Source organism: Dermacentor albipictus, chromosome 7 (assembly GCF_038994185.2).
Source record: "Dermacentor albipictus isolate Rhodes 1998 colony chromosome 7, USDA_Dalb.pri_finalv2, whole genome shotgun sequence".
In the NCBI taxonomy this organism is placed as follows: Eukaryota; Metazoa; Arthropoda; class Arachnida; order Ixodida; family Ixodidae; genus Dermacentor; species Dermacentor albipictus.
This window is the reverse complement of record NC_091827.1, coordinates 74,717,140-74,730,188: the sequence shown is the minus strand read 5'-3', so window position 1 is coordinate 74,730,188 and position 13,049 is coordinate 74,717,140. Positions and strand designations below refer to the sequence as shown.

The 13,049-nt window shown below is 48.6% G+C and overlaps 1 protein-coding gene across 1 annotated transcript in view; it reads right to left on the bottom strand.

Annotated features, from left to right (window-relative positions):
- Nucleotides 1-4,614: 4,614 nt before the first annotated feature.
- Nucleotides 4,615-13,049, bottom strand: part of LOC135899106 (glutathione hydrolase 1 proenzyme-like) — a 146,329-nt gene continuing 137,894 nt past the window's right edge. The window contains exon 13 of the mRNA XM_065428382.1: nt 4,615-4,867. Within this exon, the coding sequence (XP_065284454.1) occupies nt 4,679-4,867 (189 nt within the window). The 3' untranslated portion in view covers nt 4,615-4,678. The remainder of the gene's footprint in view (nt 4,868-13,049) is intronic.

Genomic DNA, 13,049 nt, shown 5'->3' with positions numbered 1-13,049 from the left:
GCTCCGGTGCCCCTCCTCACGCTGGCGTTCCCAGGCTGCCCCTGCTTCTGCGAAGCCACTGAGGGCACTGGCCCACTGCCAGTCGGTCTCCATTTATTTCCCTCAATACATCGCGAAATGAAAACACGAGTATATAGAACGAATCTGTAGCAAGAATAAACGCGGATGTGTAAAAATGAATGTATATGCGCGTACCTTTCGCGACGATGACCACCGAGCAAGACAATAAATGTGTTCGTACCTTTGTTCAAACAAAATTCTGTGTCACCTCTTTGTCGTGTGCTGCACAGCTTCGCTGGTCATCCATATTCTCAGAATGTAATGACTCATGATTTTTTAGTTGATAACTGTACATGACGTCCAAATCAAGATTTCTGTCACCGAAGGGTCTTCTTTGGATTTATGAGCTCGGATTCAGTAGGTGGCGAAATCCTGAAAAAAGGCGTTATTCTGTACCGTCACCTGAATGTTTTCGAAGCGGCAGCTATAATTTTGAGAAAAAATATCGAAATGCGTAATCACCAAATGAAAAAAAATGATAATAACAGCTGATACATTAGTTTACCGCAGTTAAATCAATTTAGGAATTCCTACCGGTCAGCTTTAAAGGCACATCTACTTGGGCCAAATTCTCAGCATGGCAGCGCGGTCGAGATGAGCTCGATGAGTCCTACATTAAAAAAATACCGTTATGCTTAGTTTACTCACAAACCGCCATTTCATGCACTGAAGCACTAAAGTAATCGCGTCTCCCATGTATTTCTTTGCACACGTTGGGAATGATTATCTGAAAATTCACATAATCCTGGAAATTTGTTTTAGGTCGTTCAGCTTAGCAATCTCACGGGCTACAAACCATAACGTCCTATATTTGCTGTAACCAAATTGCCTAAACGCTAATTACTCCAATTTGAAATTATTAAAACTATTTTCAAATGCGCGTGCAAGTTATGTTCGTGTCTGAGTAAATTATGTTCCGGAAATTGAATCAAAGTAGAGGCGATTTTCTGAAGGCAGTGTACGGTTTCAAGAAAACCATCAGGCAGACTCACTGATAGCTGCAGGAAAAGGATGCGAAGCCTGCTGTTAACACGTTGGTCATCCTCCATCAACAATACAGTTCTCCTCAAACTCACGCTTAAGCTCGATGGGACAGCTGGTGGGTGCAGATAATTTCCGCACGTGTGGATACGGTAGACCCCTGCACGGGACCGGAAGGCCCCCGGGTAGGGCCGGTCTGTCCGACGCGTTCTTCGGCTGGTCCGGGTTCGACTCAGGCTTTAAGCAGCGGGCCCGGGCCGCACTCAGAGCCTCTCATTAAAGGACCTAAGTTGTACCTTCGAGCACACGCGAACATTATGCATTGCATTGTCCATGCCATTCTGTGTCAAGTTTAAGTGACACGTGGAAAGAGGGGGCTCTTCTGTACCTTAGCAAATAAATAAACACGGGTGAAGTACTATTTATTTATTTTTTCTTTTCAAATGCAAGGAACATTGTGTCCGCGTAGGGCAAAAAGTCAGTTACACAGAAAACCACTCTTCAAAATATTTCCCTGTTACCGCTTTTACGATTGCACTATTACAACTCTAGATAGATGGATGGATGCAAAACTTTAATAAGGTCCTGAGGTACGCGACTCAGCGCGCTGCGGGCCGCTCCCACGTTGGGACAGTCAGGCCTTGCCCGACCACCGCATCGTGGGCCCTCTGGACAGCCCATAGTTGCGCCCCGGCATCGGGGCTCTTGATAGCGGAGAGCCACGTGTCCTCGTTGATTTGTTCTGTGCCTCGCAACGAGGGGCACCGCCAGAGCATATGGTCCAGGCTAGCGATGTCATCGCAGTGCCTGCAAGAACTAGTGGCATATGTGTCGGGATAAATTTTGTGGAATAAAGCCGGGTTGGGATATGAGCCTGTTTGCAATAATCTGAGGGTCAATGCCTGCGCTCTATTTAACTTCTTGTGTGGAAGGGGAAAGTCTCTCCTACCGAGATAAAAGTGCTGCGCAATTTCGTTGTGTGTGGTCGGTTGATCTCTGTTCTCCACCACTGCGGGCCGGCGTTGGGGTTCTCCATGGTCGCGGAAAGTGAGACCTCGCTCCTTGGAGTGGGCCAGCTCGTTCAGGTTTGTGGGGCCTCCCGTGATGGATCCCATGTGAGCGGGGAACCATGTGAGAGTGTGGGTGGCGATGCTTTTGCCGTGGAGGATGGGACAGGCTTCCTTACACACGGCGCCAACGCTGAAGGCGCGGATGGCTGCCCTGGAGTCGCTAAAGATATTGGAATGTCCGTCATCCACGAGGCCCAAGTCAATGGCCACTTGCTCGGATGGGGTGTCACTTCGGTACTACTTTTATTTATAAAGATGGGTCTGGTCTTTTCTTCCGTTTTACATCAACTGTGTGTGTGTGTGTGTGTGTGTGTGTGTGTGTGTGTGTGTGTGTGTGTGTGTGTGTGTGTGTGTGTGTGTGTGTGTGTGTGTGTGTGTGTGTGTGTGTGTGTGTGTGTGTGTGTGTGTGTGTGTGTGTGTGTGTGTGTGTGTGTGTGTGTGTGTGTGTGTGTGTGTGTGTGTGTGTGTGTGTGTGTGTGTGTGTGTGTGTGTGTGTGTGTGTGTGTGTGTGTGTGTGTGTGTGTGTGTGTGTGTGTGTGTGTGTGTGTGTGTGTGTGTGTGTGTGTGTGTGTGTGTGTGTGTGTGTGTGTGTGTGTGTGTGTGTGTGTGTGTGTGTGTGTGTGTGTGTGTGTGTGTGTGTGTGTGTGTGTGTGTGTGTGTGTGTGTGTGTGTGTGTGTGTGTGTGTGCATGCATGCGTGCGTGCGTGCGTGCGTGCGTGCGTAAATCATGAAATTACTCAGCACATCATCACGTCATCATGAAATACCAAGATAATTTCCCAGTGAGACGCTCTAGCAACGGCCACCATCCAGAAGCTACAAATTCAAATCATATAGACACGCTAACTTCCCAAGATTAGAGCCAGGGATATGTATTGGGTTGATATAAAGAAGTAAAGCCAGTTCCACGCAGTGAAAGCTCTCAAAACATGGAAGCTGGTGGCCATTTCCTCAACTTTGAACTCATGAATAGCGCAATTTTCATGAAAGTCTTTTGTGTCATTGTCGTCGTTTTGCTAGATGCGACCTTCGGCTCCGGGTTGCGCACACTCTTCAGTTGTTCGAAGTTGTCATCAAACCACAGTCCATGACAGACCTTGTAGTTGTGGCAGCACTCAAGGTGGAGGACTTCTCTCTTCAAAAATCCATCGTACCCTGCGTGTGAGGTATCACTCAGCGTCGACGTCTCTGCTCGGCCTCCTGCTCTCGAAGTTTGGGTTAAGCTTGCGTCTGCTGCCGCTTGGCTCGGATTGGCTTCGCTTGAAAGTGGGGTTGTCTTGCTTCCACAGGCACTTTGCTTGCGCTTGTCGCTCAGGGATGAGATCGTGAGAAACTGAGTCATTACCGTCGTAGGTCTATATACAGATTAGAGATGGGGCGTGTATTGAAATTAAAGATTAACGAGACATAGGCAATATGCTACAGTGCAATGCATGCGCACGTAATACTAATTGGCTGAATCAGGTAAGCTCTGTACCTCCACCTTATAGTGAAAGCGTTGGTAATCCCCTTCGCTTATAGTGGTAATGTCGATGTGGGCGTGTTGGCATGGCGACACGAAGAGTTCCGGAAGCGCAGCAGAAACACGGTCAAATGAAGACGCACGCATAATCACGCCGCTTTAAAGCACCTAATATTGTTTATTCTAGGGCACTAGGCAGTTATGCTTATACCATAGACGTAACAATCACGTTCTAACTGCTGTGAACAAAAAAAATTGACTCAAAAAAGCCCATCAAATGTTGAAATTGCGGTTAGCGCAAAACAATTCGCTTGTTTTTCACTAAATTCCTGCAGGTTTATTGATACACTCGCCTCGAAAACGTTATATCAGGCGAGGTGTTCCGTAATTGACTATATTATGGCTATGTCGACCGACGCTGATTGGCTGAAGCTCGACGTGCGAGAATCGAACTTGCTTGGCGGACCTGTTTCGAGCTGCCACACCAGCCCCGCCAATATGCACTTCAGAAGAAGCTGAAATTGACAAGTCTCTACGTGCGCATTTGCAGAATAACCCCCCTGTCCTAAGTTCAACTATCTGAAAGGATAGCTCGGGGCTTAAGTTTGCACATAAAGGCCATATCATTGATGAGGGAGAACATTTGTCATTCCTATAAGTGACTTACAGAGAAACCATTTGGCTTATACTGGTCTACTTAGTTGACGAGTACTCATGACCTAAATTTATTCAGCTGCGTGCTTGAGGAATTCAGCTGCCTGCTTGAGAGGAAGGCGCTAGACCATGGAAGCTCCGCAATTAGGTCCCCTAACAAGCCCAGGACGAAATTTTACCAATTAACAATTATTCCTTAAAATTCACACACCTGAAAGTTTGCCTGCCATCCACCCCTACATATCCCACATTTCTTTAATACGCAAACTTCTTTGTGCTAGTTCTGTCGGAAAACCACGGAAAGAGGCCAGAGTATTATTGATCGCTTCAGCCGCAGTAACACCTTCCCGATAAAACTGACAAAAACGACAAACAGGATCAGTTGGTCTTCCAATGTTGCTCTCTCTTTCTCTCTGTCTCTTTTTTTTTATTTTGGCTCCTTGGTAGCACGTTATTTTTCAAACGAGCTCTTTCCTTTGCAATTTTTTGTCCTCTTGCAGGTATCTTCCGTTTGCATGGCGTCCAGCTTGTTCAACGTAGTTGTTTTCTCGCCGTCACTGGTACCGTCGCAGTGCACGTTGTCGTTCGGGGCGAGCCACGACACGAGGGGCTGCTTGGCAAATATTCCACTGGCCGTGGCCTGCAATCCCAAAGGGGGCAGTTCGTTAAACGCTGCTTTAAGACTTGAATGAACATAGTGATGTATTGATTGGGTGCTTGGGCGATTGGGGTGATTGGGATAGGTGCAAGTGTGCTAAAGTGCAAGAACCGTCTACGTCATGATTAGAATTTGCAAGTGTAATTACTTGCCTTATTTGCGCACAGCGAACTAATCAGTCAGGGAAGAATTATGTGTAAACTGCGCATCTACAACTTCTACAACTACAGGGTACTACAAGTAAATTTTTTGCTCAAATTTTACGTTAAACCACATGTAGAAAGAGTGCGTTCCTCGCACAAGCCTCCAACGCAATTCTTGCCATGTCACTGGAAAGAATGGTTTCACTTACTTAATTCTCTTAATTTAACTTAACTTAATTCATCTTAATTTGGTGAGAGGTTTCATAGAAATAGAGTACACCACTTATGCTTCAACAACGCTATTATCTCTACCAGACGCTTTTCGAGTATCGACATTTTGTAACTTGATAACGAGATTTATGGGCTGCATATGTTAAGATTTTTCATGTGTCAAGCAAACACGTACATCGATAACGCAATATCGATTCCATTGTGAGGAGGGGCTCCTTTTCCTAATGTAAACGTTTTAGTGAAATACAAATTATTTGGGATTCGTTTCGCAACTGCCCTTATCTGATCACACTCAACCGACTCATCCACTGCAGTGGCGTCATGGCACTCCCCCACTAGGCTGGTGCATTGCTCATATGAACAAGTAGTGTTTCAGATAACCTGTGTGATTTGAGAGTAGTGCCAAAAACATCTTTCCCAGACCTGCCATAAACAGCTTTCGATGAACGCTCTAGCGTACTTGCTGCATTAACGTACTGTAGTTAAAATACGGATACCCTGAAAGAAGCCCTGAAAAACCCGGGTTGAGCGAATTCCGTTGCTCAGAAGAGGCAAGGAATATGAGCCACTTTTCTTTACTACAACGAAAACAACAAGCTCGGAATACTACATGAATGCACTTTCAATTTTAGTAAAACTGCAAAGAGCACAGAAATAGCCATAAAGGATTATAAAACTAGGCAGAATGTTTCTCTTAAAATAGATAACGCGAGAGCTTTTCGAAGTGCAAGATTTATCAGTTAGCGAGAATATTCTGTAAAATTTTACGAAATCGGCGATGATTTGTTTTTAAATTCCCCTAAAATTGGCCAATTATTTGTTCTTTCTGCAAATTTGGCACCTTTGTGAAGTTAATACGAAAGAATGGCGGTGGCTTAGCTAAGGTTCAGCCCAGGATGCGAAGCATACTAGCCTTTATTTTAGTTTTTGAACTGCTGTTTAACCCGGTGAACTGCTGTTGCTTGGCTATATTTGGTTCGGCTAGACGACGAAACAACTGATGCGTTAATCTGCTTCGCCTTCAAGAGTGGAATGCGACAGCGTTCCCGTCGACCCGCCAAGGGGTGTAAGACAATGGGTTACGGCGCAGCGACTACGCGCCCCGCATTGGACGCGGTGAGCGTCGAGCAACGCAGCGTTCGGCGCGGTAACGAAATGTGCGCCTGAGCAAGTGACGCACGCCTGAGCCTTAGAAACAGCTCGTTGGTAATGCAAAACCGCATTCACTATAGGCGCTTTTGTACCGCTTTAAGCATCGTACTCGTGGCTCAGTGGTACCGTCTCCGTCTCACACTCCGGAGACCCTGGTTCGATTCCCACCCAGCCCATATTGCAAGACTTGAGCCAAAGCCACCTAGAAACAGTCTCTGTAGCACGCCGCAACCTTCACTTCTCATTCCAACGAGCAGCTCTGTCTCCAGGAGGCATCTCACCTAGTGAGTGTCTAGCAGACGCAAGCGCAGCTGCTTATATACCGCCGCGACGCCGCGAGTTGGAGCCCCGTTTCTCCTCTGTCGTGACGTCACGGTGTCACGTGGTCAGCCTTGAAGGCGACGCCGCGAGCGACGGCGCGAGTTGGAGCCCCGTTTCTCCTCTGTCGTGACGTCACGGTGTCACGTGGTATTGAAGGCGACACCGCCGCGCCTGAGGAGCTGGGTTAAGCTCTAGTAATATGCTTCGCATAAAAAATGGCTGTGGCTTAGCTAAGGTTAAGCCCAGGATGCGAAGCATACTAGCCTTTATTTTAACGCGACAGCGTTAAGGAGCTCGTGTCGCAGAAGAGCCGGTGTCGTCGGCGTCGGCTCAGGCGTGCGGAGCTTGCTCAGGTGCACATTTCGTTGTCGCGCCGAACGCTGCGTTGCTAGACCCTCACCGCGTCCGATGCGGGGCGCGTAGTCACTGCGCCGTAGCAAAGCCACCTAGAAACAGTCTCTGTAGCACGCCGCAACCTTCACTTCTCATTCCAACGAGCAGCTCTGTCTCCAGGAGGCATCTCACCTCGTGAGTGTCTAGCACAGGCAAGCGCAGCTGCTTATATACCGCCGCTACGCCGCGACCGACGGCGCGAGTTCGAGCCCCGTTTCTCCTCTGTCATGACGTCATGGTGTCACGTGGTATTGAAGGCGACACCGCCGCGCCTGAGGAGCTGGGTTGAGTTCTAGTAATATGATTCGCATAAAATATGAGTATCTCAGCCGCCCTCGGGGGGGGCGCTTACGTACCGACGCCCAGCCTATTTAAGGCGCGCGCACTGCAATAAACTATGTCTGCCTCGGTCTCCTTCTGCGTCTCTGTGCCTCCCTACGGCCGCCATCCCGGCGTGCCCAACGTGCCCGTCGTGGCGTTCATGGCGGCCACGCCGACGTAACAGCGGCACGAAGCACCGTTCAAAAAGACGCCAGCAATCAGCAGCGCGAGCCGAGCCTTCGCGATGCGATATATATATATATATATATATATATATATATATATATATATATATATGTATATGTATATGTATATGTATATGGCCGGAGCTTTAAAATATGGCGATGCACTCTAAAAAGACGCGACCAAATGCATGTTGCTCACTTCTGTGTGTAGTGTATATTATTTTGCTCAAGGAGATAATTAGTCAATATATATAACCAACGTCTGAAGCAGCGAAGCTAGGAAAACAATCCAATTAGAATTTCAGCGTGCTTTGCAAAACATCCGAATAACCAGTTTCTGTCGCTCTATCTTTTATGTATTGGCATTTTTATGCGACGCATACTAGCCGCACAACCACTCTCTTCCTTGCTGCGCCGCTCACGGCCGCGTAGCTACCATATGACGTCATAACAGCTGCAAAAGCCGCGTAGCTACATAGCCGGGTCTCAGCTCGTGCGCTCGCCTGCGGTCGCACAGATGGTACTGCGGCCTAACTCCCGCTAGGGCACTGACGTCACAACAGCTGCAAGCCGGGCTCAACTCTTGCAAGATGGGCTGGGTAGGAATCGAAACAGGGTCTCCGGAGTGTGAGACGGAGACGCTACCACTGAGCCACGAGTACGATGCTTCAAAGCGGTACAAAAGCGCCTCTAGTGAATGCGGTGTTGCCTTAGAAACGAGCTGTTTCTCCGTCGCTTACTCAGGCGTACATTTCGTTGCCGCGCCGAACGCTGCGTTGCTCGACGCTCACCGCGTCCAATGCGGGGCGCGTAGTCGCTGCGCCATAGCCCATTGTCTTACACCCCTTGGCGGGTCGACGGGAACGCTGTCGCGTTCCACTCTTGAACGCGAAGCAGAGTAACGCATGAGTTGTTTGTTCGTCTAGCCGAATCAAATATAGCCAAGCAACAGCAGTTCATCAGGCTAAACAGTGGTTCAACAACTAAAATAAAGGCTAAGATGCTTCGCATCCTGGGTTTAACCTTAGCTAAGCCACAGCCATTATTTAGCTTACTGTGGATGCCCGCAAAATTGCGGGTTGTGGTTGCACTGCCCCCAAGCGTTCCGCGCACAAACAAACACAGCATTTAGCTGGGTGTGCTGTCGCTGCGTCTGCTCATCGTTAACATGAACCGCCGCGAGGGAAGCAATCGCTGGCGTAAATCGTACAGACGCCTTCGTCACTGCCTTGTCACCGCTTAAGCGGCAGCACGCCCTGGTAGATGCTATCTTCGTTTGTACGCGGACAGTTTTGGAGCGCTGCAACCACGGCACGCAAGCGGGTATGCCACTTGCCATGCCGCACTAAATCCGGCGTCGGACTACGTTTCGGCAAAAACGATTTTCGAACCGTGTATGCGCAGGCCTTTCATGTGACGCAAGGAATTCACTGAACTACTAATTGAATTTGCCAAGCTAAAATTCGAGGAAACATCGTAAACTATTACTTACACAGAACTTACAGGCATGATAACTCTCGGCGTGTAATTTGAATGTATGAGCAAACATAATTCTGCTACGCGAAAACTCAAACAAGCCCCATTTACAGCATTTCTACAATGCATAGGCCTGACACGGCGTCCGCCATTAGCGCACGCCAGCGATTAAATATCTGATAGTACACGGAGTGGTACGCCCGCTTCCTTGGAACACTTCAGATGGCGCTCACCTCCTCCGCCCTATCGCAGCCTATCCGAGAGGCCGAGTTTCGACCAGAATGCCCACGGGCGCGCATAGCATTCGACGCGGACGTTTCCCTGTAAACATTACGGTTACATACGCTGTAGTTGCCGGGAAACGCGAGATACAGTCAAGGATCTTTGACTGCTATCGCGTTCCACTCTCACAGGTGAAGCTTAAGAGTTATCCACATAATTTTTTTTTCTATTTTGCAGCCATCTGAAGTGAGCTCAAACATAATAATACTTAATTGATTGCAAGTTAGCACTGTCTAATAGAACGTATTGCGAATCCCTCTACGAGTTTCTAATTGCGAGTTTCTTGCCTAACTTCGTTGCTTCAGAAGGCTGTTCATTAATCTGACTGATTATCTAATTAAGAAAACTACGAAATTAACGTACAAAACTACATACAAAAGGGAGTAACATGCATTTGGTCGCGTCGTCTTAGTGTACCTCGGCATCTTTTTAAACTGTGGCTAAATTTCGATGAATCACCCTCCACATATATATACATTATATATATATATATATATATATATATATATATATATATATATATATATATATATATTTGTTGTGAGCATTATTCATACGCTTCATATTCTCACCTGTACATACTCATCGCTGTTTTGGGGCCTGGTGGTCGGGCTCTCACTCGAGAGAATAAAGAAGAGACTGGCTGCCTAAACCTCGTCTCACAAGTGGTGGAGTGTGCTGTCCGGTTCCTTCGCCCTCTCGCTCCCGGTCTCTCTCCAGCTTCACCCACGCTACATCCCTGGAGCTCCGCTCGGGTCGCCGCCTCTACCAACTGCACTCAACCATGTCGCAAGACCAGCAGACCAGTACCACGACATCCACCTTGCCTACTCTTGCGGGAACCCCTTCTTGGACAGTCACCACCCCTCAGAAGGGTCCACCGGTATTTGCTGGACTTCCAGGTGGCGACGTTGAAGACTGGTTGGAGCTATACGAGCGCGTGAGTGACTTTAAACACTGGAACGAATCAGTAAAACTTGCTCACGTCGCCTTCTACCTAACCGGAGTTGCGAAAACTTGGTTTTACAAATATGAGCTCGATCTGGTCAACTGGAGCATCTTTAAACACCATCTACGCCAGATTTTCGCGAACTCGGCTGTCCGCTCCGATATCGCTAAGAAGCTTGCTGAGCGTGTACAGAACTCAGGCGAGTCCTACACTTCGTACATAGAGGACGTCCTCGCCCTCTGCCGCCGCGTGAACACCTCGATGGCAGAGAGTGACCGTGTACGCCACCTGCTCAAGGGTATTCGGACTGCGGCATTCAATGCTCTTGTGGTGCTGAATCCCACTACCGTCCCTGACATCATCAGTACGTGTCAGCGTCTCGATGACCTTCAAATGCTCCGCTTACACCCTAACACATCTAATTTCAAGGCGTCCAACGACAGCGAGCTACGTGCTTTGATTCGCTCCATCATCCGTGAGGAACTGCACGCCCAAGCTTCGTCAAACTCTCCTGAGGTCCACCTGACGCCTCCTGGTGGCGGCCTACGCCATATCGTGAGGGAAGAGATAGCTGCCGTGACCTGCCCGCAAATCACGAGCCCGCACCCTATCCATACGCCAACGTACGCTCAGGTTGCCTCTATAGCGCCACCCTCCCAGCAGCCACCACAACAGGCACCTGCACCGCACATGTCCCTGAATCCTATCACTGCAAGACCATCGCCTGTTCCGTCTTATAACGCATGGAGCCCACCTCGACCGGTTTGTTACTACTGCAGCATCTGTGGCCACATTTCCAGGTTTTTCCGACGCCGTCCGCAAGGTGAAAGACGTGGCAATGATGGCTTTGAAAGGGATCAGTTTTCTGGCCCTGTACCACGACGTCGGCGTTCTGACTACGATTATTATCCACGTCGTTCCCCATCTCCACAGGACTTCAACACTGCCGGTTCATTGCATTTCCCGCATCGTCGCTCTCCATCACCGATGCGGCGCTCTTCTTCCCCTCTACGACCGGCTACTTCGTCCTCCGATCACCGCCCGGAAAGCTAAATGGTGCAGCTTCAGGAGGAAAAGCTGCATCTTTCGGACAACGTGAAACTCCTCCGGAGCGCCCGTCAAATGTACTTTTGGTGTGTGTTGAAGGTGTCCGAATCGAAGCCTTGGTTGACACAGGTGCATCGCTTTCCGTTATTAGTGCTGACTTGTGTTCTCGATTGCGAAAAGTGAAGACACCGTATAATGGCCCTCCCCTTCGTTGTGCTAATGCAGTTCTTGTTCAGCCCTCCAGTGTTCGCACTGCGCGCGTTTTCATTGATGGCATCCTCCACCACATTCAGTTCGTCGTGCTGTCTTCGTGCACTTACGCGATAATTTTGGGATGGTACTTCCTGTCCTCCGCCTCAGCTTCCACCTCTTGCCGCCAGCGAACTATTCATATGACGGACACTGAATATTCGTCCGCTGTCAATGCTCATAGCCTGCGTTTTGTCACGTCTACCGACTGTTTCATTCCCCCGGGCAATGAGCATATTCTCACACTAACTTCCGACACTATTATTAATGGTGATGTGTTCCTTGCACCGAGTGGTTACTGCATTTCTTGTGGGCTTAGCCTTACTCCTAGCCTAGTACGGTTTCAGGACGGTAGAGTGTTAGTCACTGTTCATAACCCTACTTCTTCGCCAGTTGTGATCTCCCAGGGCTCTACTGTGACATGCTTTACAGACACCGAACCTCTTTCGCTGGTACCGCTTCACACCGAATCACCACCTTTGTCTACCACAACTGATTATCACACTGCTGCCGCTGCTTTAACGTCCGCGATAAATCCCGATTTGACCACTGCGCAGAAAGAAGACCTTCTGGCACTCCTGCACAAACGCAGTCTTATTTGACGTCCACTCCAAGCTTCTGCGGCGCACTTCCGTCGCAGTACATCGCATCGAAACCGAAGGCAGTTCGGTTGTACGCCGCCGCCCGTATCGCGTGTCTTCCGCAGAGCGAAAAATCATTGCGGATAACGTTGATGACCTGCTCAAAAGAGACATCATTCGGCCATCCTCCAGTTCTTGGTCATCTCCTGTCGTGCTGGTTCGCAAGAAAGACGGCTCTGTACGATTCTGCGTCGATTATCGAGCGCTTAATAAGATCACGCGCAAAGACGTATATCCGATACCAAGAATTGACGATGCCATTGACTCCCTCTAGGGTGCAGAATATTTCTCTAGTCTAGACCTCCGATCTGGATACTGGCAAATCCCCATGCACGAAGCGGACAAGGACAAGACAGCCTTTGCAACACCAGACGGACTTTACGAGTTCAACATCATGCCATTCGGTTTATGTAATGCCCCTGCAAAATTTGAACCCATGATCGATACAGTTTTACGTGGCCTAAGTGGAAGACCTGTCTGTGCTATTTAGATGACATCGTTATTTTTTCTACAACTTTTGTCAGCACCTTGAGCGCTTGGACGAAGTTTTCACATGCATTTCCAATGCTGGACTCCAACTCAACACAAATAAATGCCACTTTGCAGAAAGAACATCAAAGTGTTGGGCCATCTTATCAGCAAAGATGGCGTTTGACTAGATCCGGGAAAGGTTGCTGCCGTGCTTCGCTTCCCTCGCCCTGAAAATCAAAAGTAATTAAGAAGTTTCTTGGGCCTGGCATCCTACTTCCGCCGCTTCATCAGTCATTTTGCGGC